Source organism: Vidua chalybeata, chromosome 1, assembly GCF_026979565.1.
Source record: "Vidua chalybeata isolate OUT-0048 chromosome 1, bVidCha1 merged haplotype, whole genome shotgun sequence".
Taxonomy (NCBI): Eukaryota; Metazoa; Chordata; class Aves; order Passeriformes; family Viduidae; genus Vidua; species Vidua chalybeata.
The window spans coordinates 30,231,397-30,256,368 of record NC_071530.1 but is presented as its reverse complement, the minus strand read 5'-3'; the positions used below and the strand labels follow the sequence as shown (position 1 = coordinate 30,256,368).

The 24,972-nt window shown below is 37.9% G+C and overlaps 1 protein-coding gene across 4 annotated transcripts in view; it reads right to left on the bottom strand.

Annotated features, from left to right (window-relative positions):
• The window catches only part of HDAC9 (histone deacetylase 9), a 269,880-nt gene extending 245,904 nt beyond the window's left edge, over positions 1–23,976 (bottom strand). For 2 of the 4 annotated variants that reach the window (XM_053944753.1, XM_053944761.1), the window contains exon 1: positions 23,735–23,800. In XM_053944753.1, the coding sequence (XP_053800728.1) occupies positions 23,735–23,756 (22 nt within the window). In that variant the 5' untranslated portion in view covers positions 23,757–23,800. Of the gene's footprint in view, positions 1–23,734; positions 23,841–23,927 lie in introns of those variants that run through there. The other 2 variants (XM_053944734.1, XM_053944744.1) reach the window with 2 other exon arrangements.
• Between the last annotated feature and the right edge of the window lie 996 nt (positions 23,977–24,972).

Here is a 24,972-nt window from a genome sequence, read left to right as displayed (position 1 = left end):
GCTGTACTAAAAGGACATTTATAGGAAAATTAGCACAGATGGGGTGAAATTATAAATATGTTGTCTGGACATCTGTGTCATTTATACTGAAAAACCTAAAATGAATGATAATTATCCACATTTAGTGGAGCAAATAAGGAAAGCTTATTCACTGTGTAAATAATACAGTGCTTTGGACCCCCTCCAGAAAAAACTATATAGGCAAAAAAATCTTCAGGCTTGCACTGGATACTGATTCTTATCTAGGCCAAAAGCAGCGCTGGCTTTCCCCCATGTTGAATCCATAAGAAGAGTAGGATCCATTGACCAATTCATTGGATTGCATCTCAGTATTTCATACACTCATTTACAAGCACAGAAAGCTGATTGATTAAGCCTTTAAATATTGCTATTAATTTATAAAGATTTAACAAATTTATACAAGGCAATAAGAAACCCTAGAAAAAAGATTAAGGTCTTTTATTAATATTAGCTAACCCAAATCATCTTAACTCCAAATTATACATTGGTTTTCAGTTCACTAGTGGTGCTCTCCAATCTGCATTTTTATGAGGATAGCCAGGTTTTCTTCTAGTATTGATTACTTTCCCAAAGTGTTCTCTGCAGCTGTAAAGTTACATAATACTCAAAATAGGATAGAAAGACTTCCTTAGGACTTTTAAATTACTGACTATCGTGCATTAGGCTTGAGTGTATTTTCAGTTACAAGCATTTTATTTATCCTTTAGGGTTATGTGTCCTTTGAGCTCAATTGTTTATTTCAGAAATGGCAATAAGAAAAATGACAGGTGGAGTTCATTTCAAACATAACTCTCTCCCCCAAGACAGCAGTTTTCCTATGGATAATGGGTGGCATCCATTCTATTTAAAATGGCTTGTTCTCATCTAATTGAATTCCAGATTGTTATTTTTGTCAAAAAACAAAGGTTTTTCTGTGTTCCTAAAATAATTAGGCCTGATTCCAAATCAAATTATCTAATTTCAATAGCTTGTTTCCCTCACTGAAATGCCCATCGCCGACAGACTACAGATGACTAAGACTTGTGTCATCCGTGACTTTATTAGGAGAATATTCTAAGTCCTTCACTTTCCCTCTAATCAGAACTATAATTTCTGCAGGTTATTTTAAGATCAAGCTACAGCTAAAGCAGGAAACTCAATTTTATTCTGAGCTCCAGACATGTCGACACAGCAAAGCAGGGCTCCAGTTTTATAGGCTATCTTCTTACATAAAGCCTAACACTGGTATTAAATTCAAGTTCTCTATGAGATACACCATGCTGACTACTATCAGACAGCTCTCTATTTGTGGAATGAAGTGTGGCACAAATGTTTGTTTTGATAATCTGTTTATAAGCTACCCTTGTAGAAACAATACAGGCTCAGTATGGCCATGTCCTTCTCTCTCTCATTTATTTTTAAATGAATAAGGAAAACAATCCTGTACTCAAATGGAAGAGAAGAGATAACATAACAGCAGCAATGTGCCCTTAAGTTACCTAACAGCAAGCTCAGAGCACATGTTTCCATTTAGCTCTGCAGCTTTGTTCGTGGTATTTGTTTCAGTAAAATTCCAGTAAGTTACAGAATTAATTCTATGGAGATAGACTTTACTCTTAATTCTGCTAAGACAGTTAATCATGATTGTAAGCTGTTTCACTAACAGTATAAAGAAGGTGAAAACAACCTTCACCCTTAAAATGTGAAAAATATACCTTTAAAATGTAAAGAAATTTAAACAAAAGCTTTGGAAGGACATGTAACACACTTTGTAAAACTAACGTGTGATGAAATGTAAAAGTAAATTAGCAGTGACACTGCAGCCATGAGGTTTTCTTGAGGCTATGGAAAAAATAGAACATTGTTAGTACTCCACTACTTTTCAATAGCCTAAAGTGGGCCTCACAGCTAAATGTCATCTCATATTTTATTTTTTATTGCCAGAATATAACTTAATTAACTATTTTTTGCCAGTTTTATGTTTGCAACTCACTAGAAAATAATTCCTTTTCTTTAATGTCTGCTCATCCTCCTCAAAAAGGGCTTGAGGTTGATCACAGTATCAGTCAGTTACCTCTGCCTACACACTACTTTCTGCAATGATCCTTTCTTTCCACTCTCACTTTCTCATTTTTCCCCACTAAAGAAGCTCGTCTCCCACCTTGTTCTTTCTCTTAACCTTTAGAGTCTTTCACACTGACTTTCCATTCTGCACTGTGTACCACAAAGTACACAAAAAGGAGATGATGCTAAAAGAACTGCTTATGAGCTCCAACTGCTCTTCCCAGTTAGAACCCACCCAAACATTATCCTGCCTCTTTATACCTTTCATACCTGTGGTTTATTGCCATTGGGAAGAACAACACAGTCCAAATTTATTATTGCTTCTATTGCTATTACTGCGATGGTTATTAATATTGTTATCATTGTTATTAATAAATAATTTCATACTACTGAAGTTTTTAACTAATAACTAGATTATGCCCCAGTGGGAAGTTGCCTGAATGTGAAAGGGAGAGAAAGAAGAAAATGCAGCTTCTTTCTCTCTATGTCTCTTACCTTTCTTTTGCAGCTCAGAAAGTGTAATTATCATAAGGCATCATGACTGTAGTTTACATCATGAATTCAAATTAGTGATGACCTTTGAAATAATTCCTTTGAAATTACAAAAATCAGGAAATTAAAAAAAAAATTCTAATCACATGGGGTATAAATACATTAATTAATTCCCTAAGTCAAGAATTACTCCAACTACAGTTTATAAAAAGGATTTGTCAGTCTGATTGCTTTACTTTGAAAGAGTAGCATTGTCCATAAATGAAGCTGACCTGTGTCAAGCTATGAGACATCCTTGTAGTCCAAATATCAGGGAGAAAATTTAGTATATGGGCTATAAAATATCCTGTGTGTTTAAGTTAGATGAAGAATTATATATTATATTGATTTCATGCTTGTTATCTAGAATAGTCACTCTTATGTCACTCTTATTACAGGAATCTCTGTGCCAATGTAAACGTTTCAAGGATGAGCAAGTGAAAGAGTGAGCCAAGGCTCTTTCACATAACAGCAAGTTATATACTTGGCTAATAAGAGGCCTTAATTTCATTACTTGATGATTTTGGTAGGTGATCAGAGAATTTAGAGGGGTGAATTTAATCTGGTAACTTCATTGCACAGTTCAATTTAATTCAGAAAGCTTTGAACAGTGACTGCAACAGAACACCTGTGGCTGTAAAGCAAATGGATTTTGTTACCCCTGGCATGAGCATCACTAGTAAGGAACATTTCACTGAGTTTCCACTCACACCCATTCAAATGAGTACATTCCTCCAGGTAAACCATGTGTAAGCTCAAAGCTTCAATATTCTGCATAAAACTAAGGAGACAGAGAAGTTTTAAAAAAGACAAACAAACCAACAAAAACTAACTAAGCAAAATCTCTTTAGCCTTATCCCTCCTCAACACCTTAACATTTATATTTGTCAGACTAAGTGTTTTGGCTGCAAGAAAGCCTGATCTCTCCACAGCATTCAGGGAGAGGGGACAGAGAAGTGTCAGCTTGGTGTGTTCTAGAGGAGCACTGAAGTACTCTGAGTTCCTCTGTTCTGTCTTACTGTAAAAATGACTGCTGAGCGCCAGAGGAAGATTTTGCAGGTCCAGCTTCCATTAATTAGATATATAAATGGTATTCTAAGATATATAAACATTACATCATCTTTGTAATGCAGACAACTGCCATTTTATTTACTAAAGTAGAAAAAATTTCGACCTATCAGAACTGCATATATAGTGAACCACTGTTTCTCTGTTCTCCTGACTATGAGCGACATGAAACAGTTACAAACACAGTCAGGACATTGAAAACTGGGCTGATTAACTGGGGAGAGGCTGACAGTAAATAATTTCCTCATGACTGTTTGAAAATTTTCACCTAAGACTCATAGGAGAAATATTATAGCTTCTTCCTTCTCCTTTCCTCCCTTCCTCATTCACTCCAGCATTACCCTGTTTATTACAGGCTGTTATCAGCTGATAACTGATAGATATTATACTTAAGCTGCTGGGTTTTTTTTTATTCTTGTTGCAACTTAGGAAGCTACCAAGAAATGCCACTGAGAGAATTAGAATTTAGACTTAGAATTTTCTAATTCCTGGGTTCTTGCAGAATGAATCAGAAATGTAGAAGTCACCCCAAAACCACTGGAATGACAGCTTTTGTTATCCTGAGGTAGCAGGTATGGGATAAACCTGTGGTCATTGTAATCAAAGTGTACAGTGTTTGGCAAACTTCGTACCATGGTTAATGCTTTCTCTCCTTTCTTTAAGCTCTAGGAGCTCACTAGAACAAGTGTGTGAATTTCACCCATCTGCACAACTAGCTTAGTTCTGACATATCCCAAGTTCCCAATTCTGCAAGCTTCATAAGCTAGAAGATTCTTTTTAGGTGTTTTTACTCTATTGCCAGATAATTATGGATTCAAAGGCAAAGTATCCATAGACATTTCAATAATTTACCCAAAGATATTCTAAAACAAAGGAGAACATGTGAATGAATACAGAGTGATACTATTTGTATCCAGGATATTTCTGAAATTGTAACAGTGAGTCAGCATAACAACAGCTTGAATGTTGGAGAAAAGCCACTAGAAACAAAGAAGTAGCACTAAAGATAGTTCACAAGAACTGACAGTATTTCTCAGAAATATTATAGCACCAACTTGTTTTGTATCAGTCGCTCACTCTCAGTAATTTTTAGCTGAACAGGTTTTAGCAAAATCTAAAGGACTGATATGTTGGGAGAAAATGTTACGACTCTGAGAAATCATATGTAACACTTTCACAGACAGACAGAGGGCTCAGGTAATTATTCCTTGTCTGTAGTGAAGCTCACTTCACTCTGCATGAAGATAAAAAAATCTTTTACCTCACAAAAATATTCTGATTTTTAAAGATGAATAAATGGATTAAATATTTTTTATATTAAATACTTTACTAAAACTCTAGTCAGACTAAAAAATTAAGCCCCCAAACCCTGCCTTAAATTACAGTTTTATATAAAGTAAGCATGCTGAAACCTCAAGCCCTTATCTTTTTAATGAGGGCACCATGAATTCACAGATATTCAGTATGCTCGTATTTTAAATGTTTGCTTTAGTTCCTACCCATAACACAGCAACAACAACCCCTTATGTTTCACAGAAGGTATTGTGTGAATATATTCATATTTAGAAAAGTTCTATAAAGTGGGGTCAGGAAGAAATTAATAAACCTAGCATCCTGAGCAGGGTACAAACAGGGTACGAAACCATGAAGTTATGGAAACATTTTCATCTTTCATCCACTATGGCCATAGATGAAAGTTCTGTAAGAAGAAAATTTGACAAGATTACACAGCTCCTAGTCCTACTGACTTCTTGCAATTTGTCCTTTCTCAGGTCCTTTATTCATTCTTTGCCACTTCCATCCAAGCTGCGCCTGGCTCCTCTCCTTTCCACCTTCCATCCAGCCCCCATCCTTCCCAACCCATTCCATCTTCCCCACGGCTCTCAACCAGACATGGCCCGGTTGGTTGATCAGTCAGTTCCTCCCTATTCAGTTTTCTTTTTTTCCTCTTCTCTCCCTTATGCTTCCAGTTTCCAGCTGGCCTTTCATCAAAGTCTACTTGTTACCATGCATGAAGGGGTCTGCAAGACAAGCTGAGAATTACAAAAAGATCCTGCCTTTGCTTGAGGCACCTGGAATTGCACCAGGGCTGCTTTTGGGTGCTCTGCCTTGAAAACCAAGATCGATAAAAAGGACAAGAACACAACATGCTAATTGAAGACAGAAGACCTTGACACAAAGTAAAACTTGATCTGCAATTTAAATTTGGCCAACAAAAATAGATTTGCACAGTGAAAATGAAAATTCGTCTTTCAGCCACAAGTATCACATGCCAAGTTCCTGATCTAAACCACCAGAGCATCAGAGTTTCATGCTCTAGAATAAGACAGGTAGAACTTTTCAAGGACAGAATAATTTATTTTTGTCTAGCTCCTTTCTCAAAAATGGTTGAAAAGTTTCAGTCAAAAATAACAGGAGGAAAAAAAAAAGATGCCACATTTTAGCAGACGGTTGAACAGCATTGTCAGAAACTTCACAAATATTTACTGGTATTTCCTATGAAAGTATAAATGTTGGCAGCACATCAAAGTAGTCTTGAAAACCCCAAAGATACACTGGTTTAAAAGTAAGCCTTATAAATTTTACCACCACTACAGTGAGAATTCTGCTCTATTCTGGTATAAAATGTGGCATGAATAGACAAGGAAAAAAATATCTGAACAGTAAGAATGAAATAGTTATGAGCAATGAAAGAAAAGAGTTACTAGTTCTTTCATACTAACAGATGGTTAAAAACAAAAGATAACTTATGGGACTTGATAATCATTTCACCTTGCTATCCTAAAATGCATTTTCCCTTGCCTATTGAAAAGCTTGAGTAATCCAGTTCCAGGTAATTGGCCACTAGTCTACTCAGTTTAAGGCCTCATACAAACTTGAGAGTACTGTTTCATAACACTAAATTTCACAAAGTTCTTTGTAAGCATGAAACCAGAATTTCATTTCCTCTCCTATCTAAGGTAGTTCCTCAAAAAACTTGCCTCTGCTTTAAGGAATATAAGTTTTATAAAACACTTTCAAAGGCTGCAATCCAGTTTAAGATGATGATGGACATCCAACTAAGCTACCAATGTCACTGGATAAAGCCCTTATTAATTTAAATCTTGAATATTTACGGTCACACAAAACTTTTCAATGTGCTCAGTTAAAGATCTAGTGACATTTATTACAACAGCTGAAGTGTAAGACTTTATAGTTTTTTTCATAGTCATTGTAATCATTCTTAGAAAGTAATCATTAAAAAATTATTATATAGTCTTTTAATTTCACCTAAATCTTTAATCATAAGGAACTTTTTCTTGATCTGATACTTCCATAATCTGTCAGCAAAAGGTCTTCTTTATAACAGATTTATGGGGTGAAGTCCAGGTATAATACACACATATTGGTGAAAAAAAGTATGGGTGTCTGAGCATCAGAGCTTTATACATAAGGTATCTGTCTTCTTGGATCAGAACCCAAAGAATCAGCAGCTTGCTGGTGAGCTTACAGTGCTAAACAGGCATAACACAATATTGTATTAATAGCTTTACTTATCAAGAACTTATTTTCATATTTATAAAATTGAATCAAGTCTGTCCCTCTCCCCACAATGATCTCTGGGCGTCCTGGGGCTCCTGCCAATGGCGTGATCCCACTGCAGTAATGAAACTGGGACAACGGCTTTCATTTACTTCCCTGTTCACTTATAGCCAAGTAGCTTCAGCAGGAGGGAGCTCAGCAAAGCCTTACTGCCTGTATCACTTTCTCACTTCTCAAGCAAAAACAACGGCGGTGTAGGCACAGGTGCCAGAAAAAAATGCATAAGAATATATAGTTTTGCAGAGGCCTCAGGCTCAGCTGTGCACGGCAGCCCTGAGGCCTCCATTCTAAAGATAAAATATTTCCTGAAAGACTGAAGAACATCAGCATGTGATTTTGTTCTTTCTATAATAAGTAAGAATAATACTTAATTTCATGCTTCCCTTTTCAAGTTCATAAAAGTATGTAAGCCTTCACAGATGCGTAACATTTGCTTTTGGCCCACATACAAGCAAATGAAACTTCAAATCAGAGTAACTTTTTCTGAATATTTTTCCATATATAAAGACAAGCAATTGAAAGAAAATGGCAATTTAATTCCAGACTTTACCAACTGGCACCAGATATAAATTAAGATCCTTAATTCTGGAACAGCAACAAACTTTTAGAGTTTAAAAAAGCTGGATATTTATTCATGTCACGGTGAATAAGTAATCAACATTTTTGCATTATTTAGTCAAATAAAAGTCAAAACACGAAGTGGACAGGAACTGACACCCATCTACTAAACAGACAGTTTTTCTATACATATCATCAAGCAAACAAGCATGCCCTAAGGAACACAGTGAGAAAGTGACTGTTACCAGTATAATTGAGAGCTGTTCACATTTTCTGACAAATTATCCAAGTAATTTGAATTAATGCCACAATCAGCATAGACAAAATTTCGTCCCAATAATTTCGTCCCAAATAATAAATTATTTTCTATTCTTTTTTTTTTCTCATTTGGTGATTTCTCTCCTCAAAAAACATGTTTTACCATGCTATGGCAGAATCCAAGCCTTCCAAAGGTCTTGTGATTAAATTCATAGCTTTGCATGAATGGAGAAAGAACAAAGGGAAAATGACAATAGAAATCAAAATTAAAAAAAAAAAAAGTTGACTTAATTTTATTTAACTTTCAAAAAGTCAGCAGGAAACTAGGATACTGTCAGTCAAGAAGATGAAATAAAGTGAGAAGGATTTTTACAGTGTAAGACAGATGCCTCTTGGCAGAAAAAATATATTAAAATATTTATGGACAGTGCATTCAAAACATAACAAACATTGAATACTGAAATGACAAATAACTGGACTTTTCATCATAGTGCCATTTTCACTTATTGAAAATCTGATGGGCTACAGATTGCTTTCTTTATTCTTTCATCTGAAAAATCAAAGTAAGCATGCAAGTGCCATCTTAATAATCTTGGGAAATTAAGTGTAATATTTTCTTAATTTAATTTAGTCCACTCCAATTTTCAACAGGCCTCAAAGTTCTTTTAATGCATAGGGGCCTCATAAATAACATAAATCCTACACACATAAGACATTCTTCAGGCCAAAGAATCCCAAGTCAGACAGATTATTAACACTTTCACCTTATTTCCTTCATGTTGGGAGAACATTTGTTTGTACAAGGACCATTGTGTAGCTGTCATCATGTCCCAACACTATTGAGTTTTTCTGACAGAATAAAGCAATGCAATTCAAGGAAGTCCAAGCAGAGACATCAGGTGGCTCTGCTGTCAACTATATGGGTCATCTTGAAGAGAAAACCATGAGAAACACCTTTTATGGCACATGAGCTACAACCTCCCCAAGAAGAAAGACAGGCTCAAAGGTTACAGAGGAAAAGATCATGACAAGCCATGTGAGGAAAGAAGAATTAAGAAATCCAATATTTTATACAGACTGCAAACATACAACTCTATACTGAAGTTTTCATAAATTAAACCAGATCTCCTGTCTCCTAGAAATCTAATTGCTTAGAAAAGCTGGATCTTTCCCAAAGCACATTTGTTTCATCTAAGTGAAATTATTGGTACACAGGCAATTGTCAATATTCAGACACTGGCATGTACAGTCCAAAGGCCACGGAGTGAAACAAGGCAAATTGCTTCTGAAGGTAGCTGGTGCCTGCACTGCAGAGGTGACAGGTGATTACCACTGATTCATGAGCTATAACAAGCATTCTCTTAAAACCATATCTCAAATCCAGGAAGACCATAGGTCTTCCTAACAGCACCTAACCTCCAGAGCCACCTTGCACGTGGGGCATGCCAGATTTCAAAGGCTGGCCTCTGGGTGAGAAGTTATTCTTCCAGTGCTGTCATCTAGCCAAGAGGGAGCATGGGTCTGGAGTGTGGCACAAAAGGGATGACAAAAAGAGGTGGTAGGTATAAAATCAAATGCTATCCTCTATGATACAGGATCTTCATTTTTTTTTTCTCTATTATCCACATGAAATAATATTATTAATTACCTTATTAAGACAGATTTTTCAAAGCTGCAAAAATTAACAGCTAAGAGGTACAGAGGAAAGATGAGGAAAAGAGCTAAATATTGACTAAATGCCTGAGAAATTTAAGGCACATGTTCTGAGCTATTATACACTAAACCCAGTCCAATATTAATTAAAAACCCCAGGCTCAAGTGTGCCTAAAAGCCTGTAATTCAAGAGGAGACCCTGCCTGATTTAACAGCAGTGGGAATGTCTAGTAGTGCTAACGATGCAAGAGTATAAGGCTATTGAGTATGAAATCCTCGGCAGGACTGAGTAGACATTATATTCCCCTTCTTGCAAAAATACAGACACTTATTGAAGCTATGCATGCCAAACAGGTCTATATCACTTGATCAATATTAACTCAGACAATGTTTTGTATGGATATTGCACATAATAACTAAAACTGTAAGTCCCTCAAAACTATTGTTGCCCAGTGGATTACATGCTAGACAAGCAGAGATAAAAAGAGCTGCCATATTAATTTAACAATGCAACGCTTTGGTTTTTTGTATTGTTCTCATGACATACAAAAGCCTATTAAGCACTGAAAAAGCCACAGTAAGTTAGGCCAAGAAAGTCATATGTCATTTGTAGAGGTCCAAATATACCTGTGCAGTTTGTTTCCTTTACTCAATTGATTTCTCCGGCTCTCTCTCACTTACCTACTCTCAAGCATATTTAACACCACCTTGAAAGAACTGCAGTCTTTCAAGTCTCCTGCATTGTTCTTGATGATAGGTGTGATGTGACTTCTTTTACCTGGGTTACACTGAAACAATCTCATCCAAAATTTTTAAATCGAAAAATAAAATGTCCAGCATTAAGAAGCCCCTCAGACACATTATAATAAAGGAGGAACCAAGAAAAACACATCAAGTGATGACCTAGGCTAGAACTCTATTGTTTTGAGAAATCTACAGCTGTCGGCAATGGGATAGTTACAACACTCCAATTTATGCTGGGTTTGTGCTATGTCTCCTCCCTCTTAATTTTGTCCTGGCTGTATCAAGAGCTCACTTTGGACCATGCCAGCATCCAGCCTACATAAGTCATTGCATGCTACTGAAGACAGCAGTACCCAGCAAATGTCCTGTGTTTTGACACCATCAGGTACAATTCACACTGTTTTGCCTACCCAGCAACTTGAGGTTACAGTGTTCAACAGCCACCATCTCATCTAGGCTCTGTTGAGAAGAGAGGACTTCTTCCTTTAGTCCAGAACAAATAACAACAGGAAACTCCACTATTTTGATGAAAACAATCCTGCTTTAAATTCGACTAATAAATTAGGTTATAACTGAATAATAACATTTTTTACCCTTAATCTGGTTAAAGATGCTCAATAATCTTGGAAGGAATGTTCATGAGAAATTAACACATACCATGAAATGTGGGCATTATAAAATGTAACAGGTAAGAAAATAGAAAAAAACACATGCATCACTAAGTCTAGCCCTATGAATTTTGTAACACAACTCCTCTAGGAGTAATTTTAATCTATAGCCAAATAACTGCAGTTGGTGCTTCTGCTTCAGCCTCCTACCTTAGTTATTTATGTCTCTGCTCTCCATAGCTCTTACTGAGACAAAAAAGTTCTAACATCTAAACTATTCTTTTCTTTGCTTCAGGCTACTATTCCATGCTTTACCATCTTTTGAGAACAAATAATTCCCTTCCTTCATTTATATTATTACCTTGAAGTTATTTATAGCCAGTGCCCACGTCCCTTGAGCTCTGTTATAGGCTATAAATATAGCTCCCTTAATCCCTTTTCATATGTTTTATCCTCTAGTATTTATATCAGATTTGTAATCTTTATATTTTCTTTTCATTTTAAACTCTTTGGACCACAGCTACAGACAGGATTGTAAATGAGTGGTGGAAACAACAACAAAAAATTGTTCATTTTAAATATGATCTGTTTATACTGCTGTAATTGTGAACACACGAGTGAAGATTCAAATGCACAAGCTACTGTAATTGCTTTAATCTCCAAATACTTTTAAAATGAGTTATTTTGAATGTAAAATTTCTAAGGTTTTTCTTAGCAAAAATTATTCTAGCCAAATGAGAGCCATATATGTAATTTTAAAAGAAAAAAAGGGAGATATTCTTTCCTCATATGTTCTTTAAGAAACTCTATCCCCCATTAACAGCCACAACTGAGCCAATTTTTGTTTAAACTTGGTTTGTTTTAATCTTATAGACATTTAGGGAACAAATCAAGTTTGATGCAAACTGATTTTTTAAGATGCAGTTATGAGCTTTGAATTCTAATTGCATGCATACTTTGAAATACAAAAGCATAAAAAATTCTTTCAAAGGGTTAACAAGACTGTGACTGAAAAAGGGCTGGGATTTTACTGGGGCTGTGACACTTGGTACCAGTGAAGGATCTGGTCCACAGACTTATCTGGACTTTCAAAACGACCTTCACAAGGTGTCTCACTGGAATTTGTGTCCTGTTCTGTAACTTTATGTGAAGTTACAAGAACTCTATAGCTGATCAGAAACTGTTTTAAAGATGAAAAACAGAAGGGAAATAAATATTCTTTTTGAATTTCAGAAAAGGTTGATAGTGCAGTGAGGCAACAGTAATTGCTATTTTAATAGCGGTCTGGAAAGAAGAATAATGGAAAAAAGATTGATTGGGTTAAAACCACAGATGAAACAAATCTCTTCAGGATATTTCATGGAAGGCTCTGAGGAATGCCAGAGGTCCTAATAAAGCTTTGTGATATGGAAACAAAATACAAGAATTCACTCATTTTTTGCATGTGCACAGTAATTTCTACTGAGAGGAATGAGCAGAATATACCTTACTGTGCTTCATTAACCTTAATATAACCTTAAAAACAGATGGCTGTCATTGCAGACAGCTCAGTGACAACATGTGGTCAATGTACAGCAAGATCCAAAACTGAAAAGTGCTGAAAGCAGGATAAAAGTAAGTTTTCATATTCATCAATGAGGCTTTGTCATTGGGATTATTCCAATTCTGTTATCCCATCTCAAAGGGAGCCATGCCAGAAACAGGAAAACACTAATTGGATTTAAGATGATTAAGAGCTTGGGAAGAATTCCATAAGTAGAAAGAGCCTGATTTTCATTTGCACTACTATGCATTTTTTGCATGGAACACATACTATTTATATCCATCTAAACATCCATCCATCTATACTGGAAGAGGAAAACCATATTATAAATGAGAATTATTTGCATAACTACAGGCCTTCTGGGGAGTGCAAGTAAGGGTTACATAAAAACAATGTAGATTTAGTGCAGAAATGTAAGATTAATATATACAGCCTTCCTCCTGCAGAAAGTAACTACTGTCTTTCAGGTAGACTTTATAACTGCATTCAGAATCATGAAGTTTAAGCATCTGACTGAGTTATCTAAGGAGAAAGATAGGTTTTCTTCTCTCTACTGAGGGTCTGGACAATTAGTCAAACACCACCTCCTGAGAGCTGGACACAACATGCTATTTCCTACGTGATTGTCACTAACTAATGCTTCTAGTTCCCCCCACTGGGGGCACAGTTTGTGGCTGTCACCAGTTCAGATGCACAGACTTTCACAGCAAAGCAATAGCAGTGAAAAATTTCTCTCCTTTCAGATCTGGCATCTTCTACTTTGGCTGTTACTGTGGAGAGCACAGTCGTTCTGTAGGGTTCTGATCCAAAAAAATGTCTGTATAGGCTAGTGCCAGCCACCAGCCTCAAACTGCGCCTTCAACTTGAAACTGCACTCGGTAAGAAATTTATAGCAACAACTGGGAAAATTATATGGTCCTTTTAATCTGTGTTTGCCAACATGACAGTTAGTTATTTTATGGTTTTGGTTTACATTGGGAAGTATTTGATAACAGTACCTAAGTAGTGACCAGGAAACAGCATCAGACAAAGGAATTTTTTTCCTCCCATAACTTGAATTCTACTGATTTCCAGATTGTCTAGGAAGTCTAAGGACATGCCAAAGCACACTTAGGTTACAAAACTAAAGGATAGTTATAAAGGATAGGAGGGACTACAGTGGGAGAATATTTGGCAAAACATTTTCTCCACAAATAAAGAATGGACCAGAAATTGAGTGCAAGAGCCATGAAGGTCTTTCCGGAACAGACATTGCACTAGTACTGATACAGCTTTAAGAGAAAGACAGCTACTGGTTCCAGTACATTCAGTTTTGGTGCAGGTTGCTAAGGTAAACAGAGATATCATACTCCATTTAATGCAAAACAATGTACATTTTTAGGGTATTTTCCTTTGACATTAACAGATAAAATGTGCCCTGTGGATGATGAAAGGTAAGTTATTGACAGCTTCACAGAGACAAATTTAGCAGAAATTATACTTAATAATAAAGTGCTATGTAGTTCACTGGAGTTTAACAATGTGCTAATTAAGTGTGAAATTTTAGGCTCTGTCCGGCAAAATGCTGAGAGAAGCAAGGTGAAATCTCCAGATGATTTCCCAGGCAGCAGTTTAACGTATTTTGGGGCTACCATATGCCATAGCTGAAGCTGAGAGGAATGGTTGTGCCTCCCTTCCCCACTCCTGGCCCCCCTGACCCCAAGGATGATGCCCTCCTTCCCCACACTGCAGCACCCACTGCAGTGGCACAGGGGCCTGAGGGTCATGTTTTTAACCAAGATCAGCTTTTCATTCCACCAGCCCCAATGTACACATGAATACCTGTGTTGGTACAAGTGATGTGACTGTCCAGCAGAAGAATGAGGGCCCAGAAGAAAGGAATAGTCTGTTTTTCTACACTCACTCATGTCTTTCTGAGTGTGCAGAACAACACTAAAGACTATTTGGCAACTAATGTTTTAAAACCAGCCATGCACCTAGATCTCCTAATTACTACCAGAACAGAACTGCAATAGTATTCCCTAGAAGAAACAACAAAGACAGGTCCTTAAGAATGAGTTTCTTGGGAACAAACACTTGCTGCTGCACACTTTTGGGTATGTGCAGATGAAGAAGGGCAGACAGATGAGGAGGTTTATGGAATGTGCATCTGCCTCTGGTGGGCTACTAGGCCTGCAGAAGGAAAACCACTTTGCCTCAGGCCCTCATTCACCAGAGTGTTCTCAGGGAGGAGAGGCAGAGTAAGACTGGTGATAAGGCTATGTATATATATCTCGTTGTAAATGCATACCAGTGACAAGTAGATATGCATGACCAGTAACCAGAGAGAGGCATTCTTTCTTAGATCAGATTTAAAATTTTTAGCCCAAGGGTATTTTTTTCCTAAATATTCCCATTCCTAACCATATATTTTCTAAAGAAAATAGCTGCGTCAGTATTAGTATCCTTAATCACTCATAGCATCACCATTACTTAATTCGGCTACATTAGCACTGCTTTATTTCTTTGCCTATGTCCTTTTGATTTTGGCATTTGTAATTTCCCTTCTTAGTAAGTTCTCCAGATGCCTCATTATCACCCTGTATACACTGGCACAAGAAGAAAAAAAAAAAAAACAAACGAACCAGAAAATCAGCACAGAGCTCAGAAAATTGCCTACTAGGTCAAGAAGAAAAGGCAAGACAGGAATGGTGCAGCTGACACCGGGATGGAAATTTATGGCAAAGCTCTACTGAGATTGTCCTGTAGGTTCTCCAGGAAAGCTGAGCTACATTTGGAGGGAAGGAGTTCAGGATGGTGAGATGCAGAAGAATTTGCAGTACTTGTATAAACAAAATCTGTGTCCTATACTGCTCCCTCTCACAAACCTCATCCTCAGACCAAGAAAACAGAAAAAGAGTGTCAACAATGGCAAGAGAAATCCCTGAATACTAGCTTATGTGTCATTACGAGAGTAACACAGCCCTTGGTTGCTTTTAAAAACAACCTGGGTTGTTGATTCTAAAATATTCATACTTTCCCATGTATTCTTCATGATGGCATTAGATTTCTTGGACAGAAACTTCTCTCATCTCAGTTGATTTCTTTCTTAACTGTTTTCAACTATATTTTTCCTGTGTTCATGGACAGTTAGAACTATGCTTCAAAATCCCCTGGTTTCCACCTCCCACATAGTTCTCTTACATCTTCAGAGCCTTTCCCACCCTCCCTCACAACAGCATTTTAACATAGGAAGCACTTGTATAGCTCATTTCTGCCCTACTACTCCATTTATAAAATTCTCTCGTAACTTCTTCAAGTCTTTCTCTTCTGCCAGTCTTTCTTTCATACTCCTTGAGAAAACCTAACTAAAACTTACTATATCCTATGGAATTATTACTGTGATAACTACTGGCAATACTTAATACAAATGATAGAGTAAAACTTTCTTCCTCTTCTGAAATAGATCCTGTAGGAAAAAAGAGTGACAGCAAATAAAAGGATGCAAACTTTCAGATGTGTGCATGGGAACAAGCATTTGGAGCCTGGAGCAGTTTTGAGCATATGCATGACACAGGCTGGAGAGCTACTAGACCAAGGTAAAATGCTCTCTTGAATTTAGGTCCCACTAGATTTCAGCAGCTGCTGTGCAAGTATTTTTAGGATGAGCCTTCTGAAGCATCCTAGAAATTTCTATATAGTCCTTTAACATTATGAGCCTACATGAAATAAATACATGCTAATATAAAGACAGTAAAAATATGAATACTGATGATTTTCCTTTTGCTATTTCTAACACCATTCTGTGCCTCATACTAATTCCATCACTATTTATATTAGCATAAAGTCTCAAAAAATCTAATTATTTTACTTCATGATTCTTTGTGATATTACAATACATATATTCTTTTAAGCACTCCAAAACTTCAAGGTCAAATTCAAATTAGAATATAAAAAATTTGAAGAGACCAGGAGTTTTACATTTTTGTGTCTGTAAAAAAAAGACTTCACAAGGCTTAGGAAAAATACACATTTTCAACCAAGATATTTATCTAGAGATCAAGCAAGTAGATGTAGAGAAGTAAGAACTTACTGTCTCTGAGAAAAATGGAGTTATGAACAGGTAAATAAAAAGGCCAACACTAACATTTTACTAAATGAGTACAAAACTCCAAAAAGAGTCTCTATGTAAGATTAAGAACTAACAGTCTGCTTTCCCTGCTGTCTCTCATATTGTTACTGCACAACACCAACAAGGAGGTGGCCTTGGGCACCAAGAAAGAAAAAGGAAACTTGGATTAAGAACAGAACAATTGGGGGAAATTATTAAATTAACATTAAGCCTGCTCATTATTCCATTCCAGACTTCACTGAAATTGAATAACTGTGGTTCCTCCCTGTGGCATGCATACCTTCAACCACAGGGATCATGAAAGAGGAACAATAGTCTTTGATTGTAAAAACATGATTTATATATTTGGCATTTTCAAAAAATTCATTCTGTTACTTTTCTTGTCTCCCTTTGATGATATTTAATCTTATCACTAGAAAGAACATATTATCATCAAAATAAAGCAACCTGCATTTCTACCACATTTATCTGCAAAAGGCTTGAATTCTTGGAGTTCATCATGTTTGTATACTCCACAAGCTGGAAGGAGTTTACAACCATGAGACATCGAACAAATAAAACAGATGTGTTGGCTATGCTCAGATTATACTAAATGCCAAAGTACCTTTACAGTCATGCAGAGAACTGCCAGGCTGACAAAAAAACCCGAGCTGCTTATTATATAATGGGAGTTAAACCAGCACTGGTTCAACCATGCAGAGGCTGCCACCCATTTTGCAAACCAGTAACATTTTCAAGTAGAACAAATCAGGTGCCCCCTGATTACACACAAAATCTGCACGAAGACTAGAACATGCCATTTATTTAGAGCAGAAAGCTAAAAAAGATGGAATTCATTAGATAATTATAATCCATTAATATTTCTCTTTTTTGTCAGCTGCCTGCTTCCTGAGCAACAACTGCAGGCAGAGGCTGCACTGACACCCAGCTGAAGATCTGCTACTTTCCTATTTTTGCTGCTCTTTACTAAACTGCCACTAAAAGCTAAAAGCTTCCTCCTAGTTATACACATAAACACACAAAGATCCTAGTGAATTTCCTTAGGAGAGAATGAGCCTTACTGTGTTCTTGAACAACAACTCTGCTTCAATTTTAAAGTTTTTCTACTGAGAAGAAATGTTTGCGTACCAATCATGAAGAACACTTTAATAAATATTGTCAATTTGCTGAGGCTTGCTGTTATGTCTTGTGAAAATCACATAGAAGGCTACTTGTACAGCAGACATCACTTTTATGTAACAAAACTAGATGGGTCCATTTTGGAGGAGCTTTGTGCATATGTGACATATTCACACTGAACATGGAGCTTGACAGAGCCGACCTCTAAAAATAGCACCTGGTTATCCTTGTTCTCATCAGCAGCCACAAACCCATCTCAGCTCTGTAATTTGGTGCATCAATCTGGCACCCCTCTCCCACCTCCAGAACAGACAGAAGCAGTGGTACCCTGAGGTATCTTGTTGTAGGAGAGGTAAGATGTTTGCATCTGCTGCAAGCACACATTTTAAACAATATCCCTGCCCCTCAGCAGGCAGTTATCATGTTGTTTTGGCAGCAGGAAGGAATCTGTGGTTTTTCTTGAATGTTGCTCTTCTTTATTTAAACTACCAGAAATAAAGCAAAAATGACAGAATGCTCTGTCTATAAATAATCATTCCGGTGTACAGTTATATTAGGAGGTAACTCAGATGGCATGATAACGCCTAACAGGCTAATCTTAGACCTGTAATGCCATAAGATGAAAATAACTAGGCTAAGAATAACTGACCCAGAGGAGTCAGCCTGTTAAAGAGATCCACAGAACAGGGCATTTTAGATTTTTATGTGTTTAACAATAATATCTGCTGACTGGTTTCTCTATGGTATTTTGTATTGTACCCAACATGTAAAACTCTACCCCCCAGCAGTAGTTGGGAAAGGTTAAAATGCAACAACATCTGAAATCTCCCCCATCATCTCCACCAAAACCTGAAATGAATGTGCATATTTTGCAGGCTATCTATCTATTCTGCTTTCTCCCAGCCTTTGGTTTCTCTGCAAAGACAGTGCAGAAGAGAGGGGCTGGGCAGTCAGCACAGAAACATGGGTCTGGCAGCAGAAGTATTACAAGCGTTCCACATATTGAGCGCAACCTTAATGAACGAAATGTACTCTGCACATAGTTTTATAGAAGGGAAGACTGGCTGGAGCTGTGTGTTTGAGTGCAGTGCAAACCAATACATGTTATAAAGCCAAACAGCTAAAGCAATAAACGACTGAAGTAAAAAGCTGTTTTCCAATAAAGAGATTTAGTTCAATACACTGAAGAGAGGGGAGCTAGTGTCCTAGCACCAGTACTAGAGAACATCTGTACTAAATGCAGTATTTAATGGTCTCTGAAAAGCACTGAAAGAAGTTTTGAAGTAATGTTTTGCATAGTCTTTTATTTACTTTTCTAACTTGCTATTCTTGTCAGTCTTGTACTTTGAATTTCAGGCTTTTCTCACAACCTATAAATATACCTCCTAATACAAAGCAAGACTATCAGGTAACCACATAGCATCAGAAGGTGTGACTGGAATTAAAAAAAAAAAAATAGCATTAGTTGTTACAGCATTAGACACATAAAATTGGCAACACTGGTCTGTATTCAATGTCACCTCAGAATATAAAACAGAAAAAGCTGTTTCCTTCCATTTTATCATGTTTTTGTTCAACTGAATTCACAACCAAAGTTTTGTCCAGCATACATTGCAGGGCAGAACCTCTAATCAAAATCAGTGAGATTGTAACTACATAAGACATGCATGTCGATATTGCTTGTTTCTTCTCATTGTATTAACTGCATATGGCTAAGGCCTTACATTTCCCTAAAATTAATTAAAATTCTTCTGCTACTACTTTGAAGAACCAGATTATCTTGTACCTCACCTTTACAAAAGGCATTGAAAAAGCCACTCTGCTAGTTATCCAAAACTCCCCTATACTGAATTTACACATTCGTTTTTTTCATTACTCTGAAGAGAACCACAAAGCCCAGCACACCTATTCTCATTCTTTCTGCTCTCTCCGAAGTGTTACTGCCTGAGATACCACAAATGAAACATTTGGTATCTGCAAGAAGTTTACGTTACCTGACTGAGATATGCAAATATGTCAAGTTTTTCATGTGTATCAGAGGCAAAACTTATATGAACTTGCTTTCTGCAGGTTCTCCACAGGAAAAGGTGAGCAGGTGAAGGTTTTGTTCAGTAAAAAAAAAGAAGAAAAAATTGTGAGAGCAAATACCAAAGAACTTTCCCTGAAGGCAATATAAATCCATGTGTAAAGCAAAACACATGTATACAAGGTCATGCAGACACATGACAGAGACAACATACAGGACAAACTGTGCACACTGGGGTTTACTGAGGGAAGATTGCTCATGAGCTCCTGTCAACCCACGTACAGCACGTGCAGCAGTAATTCTGTCATTTATATTCAAGTGACACAGTTTACATTTCCTGACTGGTGCAGAGAATAAACATTCCCTACATCCACTTGCGACACCTCTGAAACTGAAGGTATTTTACAAGCCTGTGGGTAGGTGAAGCCAATCAAATTAATCATTCTGAACTGTTACGTTCCCTTTAGAAGAGTTTTGCTCTATTGATTCCTGATCCTGATAGGTATCGTTTACTGTATTTCACAGAAGGATTAGCTGACATAAGGAGGATTGTGTAACTTGCTCAGGTCACCTGTCAACTCATTGAGAAGCCAAGCTTTAAGCTCACTATCTCCTTGAACTCCTAAAGTCCCACATCTACAGATACCAGGACTGGGTAGGTCCTTCCTTCTCCTTCACACAACTACCATCTATTTGAGAAATGTAGTCCTGCATTGGTTATTTATTAACCACATTTTAATGAGTGTTTTTCCCATGGACTGTGCTGCACCAAATGCTTTTTTTCAAGGACTTATAGTTTGTTACCCGTACTGGGGAAAGATCAGAGGCCAGCTGAACGTTAGGATCCACTGTGGCACTGCAGACACATGGAAATTGAGCTTTTTTTGTGTAAAGTAAAAGGGACAGAATAAATAAATAGTAATTATAGCTAAATAAGAGGCTTTAGACCCCAGATTTATTTTGCAAATTTTAAGTTAAAATAACTATGGGATCAAATAAGAATATATCAACATCATTTTCTTAAATAAAGATGCATAGCACTTGCTGCTGCATTTTAGAGCAACAGTACCATATGGGAGAATTTAGTTCAGTCTTCTCAAGACAGCTGAAACTGCTCTCTGCAGTAAGGTGTAGGTGTCTGCAAATTACACAGCTTCTTGAGTCAGCGCCGATCTAGATTGCTCCATTCATAATTAGACTTTTGATTGGTACCTATCCAGATCATCTCATTCATAGTATGACTTACAAGCAAGGATGGGAGACAGACAGGCAAGGCAGTAATTGGGGGAACACCAGGAGAACTGATTCTCATGACAGAAGTATTTCCTATGCCTGCTCTTGTCAGAAATTTCTTAGACATTTTGCTTTGCAAATCCAATCCATTGACCAGTGAACCTGTCCTCTTTGGGGATCTCTCCAGCCCAGTTTAAAGTCACTTGCATAATATATGTGCATTGTGTCTGGATACCAGGAAACCTAAAAATCTGACTGTTGCTGGCTGTTTTAAGTTATCACTGAAGTCTTTGGAGCAAGCGCATCAAGGGTGCAAAGCACAAACATTTAGGGATCTGCTATTTTCTTAACTACACGCAACTTTGTAACCTGAATGTAAGTCACACACATTTAAGCGAAGATTACTAAAGTAAGAGCGTTGTGAAAAGGAAAATTCAAATGACTGTTTCTGGCTTCTCGAAATGCTGGTGCACACTGTCATACCCTAGCTATTTCTTTCTTCCCTATATGCATCATAAATGGAAACAATGAAAAGTTACCAGAACTGATCCCGCAAGAAGCTGAACTTGTGGGAGATGAAGGTAAGCAAGAGCAGCACCAGGCTTTGAGGTTTCATATGACATGAACTGAAACTGCAGACTATGTATAATGTCAACTACTTGTAGCCTAGTTGAATATTTTAAAGACCAACTGAAACACAGAGGAATATTTTATGTTCCACAAAATATATATGTATATATATTTTTATATATACATATATATATAAATACATATGCACTTAAATATCTTTTATCTGGATAATGTTATTCAATAAGCTTTTGTAGGGGTTGTTTTTAGTCTAAACCCCCTCTCTACTCTACTTGACACTACAGGGGAAATTGTGTATATTGTATGGACTTACCGAATGTATTATCAGGTACAAATCAACAGTTACATGATATTCATTTTTCTAATGTAGACAAGCTATAAAATGACAGACAATCACCTCTTTTCTTGAGTTTCAAATGAAAAAAACTTCCTATTATATTAGTTTGTAGTTAGAGGGTAGCATAGTGAGATAAATCCCCCAAATTTTCACTTGTGAACCATTAATTTCAACTTGACTTAGTACTAAAAAATACCCAACAACAACAAAAAGCCAAACAGGAGGAAGAAGATGCAATCAGCCTTATCTGTAACCAATTTAAAAGCACTGGACACCTGTTGAGCTGTTCAAGAAAACTAAAGAAATGCAATAAAGCAAAGCAGCAATTCTTGAACAAGAGGCTGACATTGTAGATAGCTTTGCAGAAGAACTGTAACACTTCCAGGAAAACTTTTGCTCTTACCCACAGTCTTTGCTAGAGCTTTGCTGTTCACAATTATAAATGTGCCTTCACCTGCTTTGTATCACTGACAAAGGAGCTGAAATTGGTGATCAACAACCTAATATTGTATGTAAGAAATAAGCAGAAGTAAAACTTTTAGCTCCTTTTCTACAAAACAGGAAAATAAACAGTTTAAAAAAAAAAAAAACACACATAGGCTCAACAGGTGTACTGAAATAGGCAAAATGTGAAGAGAGGTATGGTCTACACACATAATTATCTTTAAAAATTGAGGTCATTCAAATTTTGGGAAAAAAAAAAGAAAAAAAGAAAAAAAGGCACAAACTAAGACTAAAATACATGTAATCAATTCATTCTGCATTCCACATATGAATCTCCTACAAAACTAACACTTTCTGAAAAACAAAGCAAGAAACCTAGGTTTAAATAGATATAAACTGGAAAACACTGTGCCTTAATACACAAGAGTTTCATCCCAATGAAAAATGTACTGGAATTAACTTTAAGAGAGAATAGGCAAGAGTCGACTACCTGAAATGTTGACATTTTTATCCCATCTAAATTGAATGGCAACTATTCTTCCACGTTAATTTATCCTCAGTAGCAGGTCTCAAACACAGCTAGGAAAGAAACTAGAAAACACAGGGGTAGCTGGAAATACATGAGAAAATATGCAGTGTTCTTTCTGAGCAGCTTTGAAATACCTTCATGAAACAACACATCCAATTTACATCTCAGTGAGTTGTTACATGTAACTAGCATTGCCAGGTTCACAAATGTTTTTATAGGAACAAAATAAACCATGCAGTTTAAAGACATTTTGCAGTAGCACTGTAATGAAAAGAGAAAGATATTGGGTATAAATCCCCTTCATATGCAAATTAGAGAAAAGAAAACTCACAGAAAGAGCAAATCCTGTTTACAATAGACGTATGACTAGAATTGCTTTTGAGGGGCTCTAAATGCAGCCTCCTGACAAGGTCTGTCTGAGGAAGCCTCTTCCTGTGAACAAGCCTGTACCATGAGCCCTATTTTGCAATCACGCAACAAAACAAACAAGGAAACCCAAACTCGACTTCAGCTGTGAGTATTTTGCTGCGTCTAGAAAGCAGCAGACCAAAGGAGACAAACTCCTCGCAAAAGCTGCAGCTGCAATCTAAAATACTACCATAATTATATAACAAAAACTTAGATAAAGCCCACAAAAAATAAAGTCACTTCTTAAAAGGAAGGGTGTTTTTTTTTGTCATGCTAGGCTGTATGTTCCCAGTCAGCCACTCAAGTCTAAGGCGCGGAGTTGTCTCTTACCTGAGCTGATCATACTGTGCATTCTTTGCTGAGCCAAGAGCTGTTCACGTCCAGAAACCCCATCTGAGGAAAAACACGATTCACTCTCGTAAATTGTCTGCAGCATATTCCAACTGGTCTGCACTTCAGCTACACAAGAGATTCATCACTGCACTTGCACATAGGCGTCGGGCACGACCCTCTGCGGTCCTACCTCCTCCAGCGAGGGTTGTAAGATAATATGCTTCGGTAATTAGCAGTGTTTAAGCATTTGCACAAGTATCTATGAGGAGAAGGAAAAGCCCAAATCCACCGTCGGCAGCCCCCGCCCGCAGGAAGGGAGCCGTGAGCGTGCGGGGGGCTGAGCGCTACCGAGTTTGAGCAGTTGCGTTCGGGCAGCCAGCGGCAGGTGGAAGAAGAAATGAAGAAATATCTCTGCGCTTTGGGCTTCCTGGCAGGGCGGGGGGGGGTGGGGGTGGAAACTGCCTCTAACAAACCATCAAACCGAATAAGCCACCTTTCCAGGGACCGGGAGCCGCGGAAGATTTAACCGAGGTGACCCCAGCCTAGCCCCGCGTTGCCGTGCCCGCGCCCCTCTCCGCTCCCGGCCGGCTGCCCCTCTGCCAGGCGGCTGGGCGAAGTTGGCGGGAGCAGCAGCGATAACTCATTTGCATTTGAATTGACACCCTCGTGGCCCAGCGGCGGCAGAAATAGAACAATGGCCGGCCTGAGCCAAAAATAGGTCAAGCATGGCCGGGTGATTGGAGCCTGCATTAATGCGTTTAAAAATACCACAGCAAACACAGCTGTCCAGTCTCCGTCTTTCAAACTGCCGCCCGTCCTCTGTGCGCCGCCCGGCCTCGGGCTCAATTAACCCCTTCCCCCTGCCCAGCCCGTGTCAGTGGGGATACGCCAGGGAGGAGGCAGGCAAGGCAGGAGTGGGACAGGGACGGTCCTCGCCCCGGACTTGCGCCCCTCTCCCTCCTCACCCTCCCCTGGGGAGTGTTTAGTATAAAGAGAGCGAAACGCCACGGCCTCTGCCCGTATCGGTCCTAAAATAACGCTGGGAGGTTTTGCTGGCGATGTGGTTTCTGCCTCGCCCACGCGCAGCCATCCTGCTGTTCTATTTTTGCTGCCCGTTTCTCTGGCTACGCCACAGTTGGCTTTGGCAGGGGAGGGAGCCAGGCGGCCGCCAGCTCCCGGCAGGACCCGCAGCCGCCGCCGGAGAGAGGCGATTTCTGCAGCTAATCGGGCCGGGG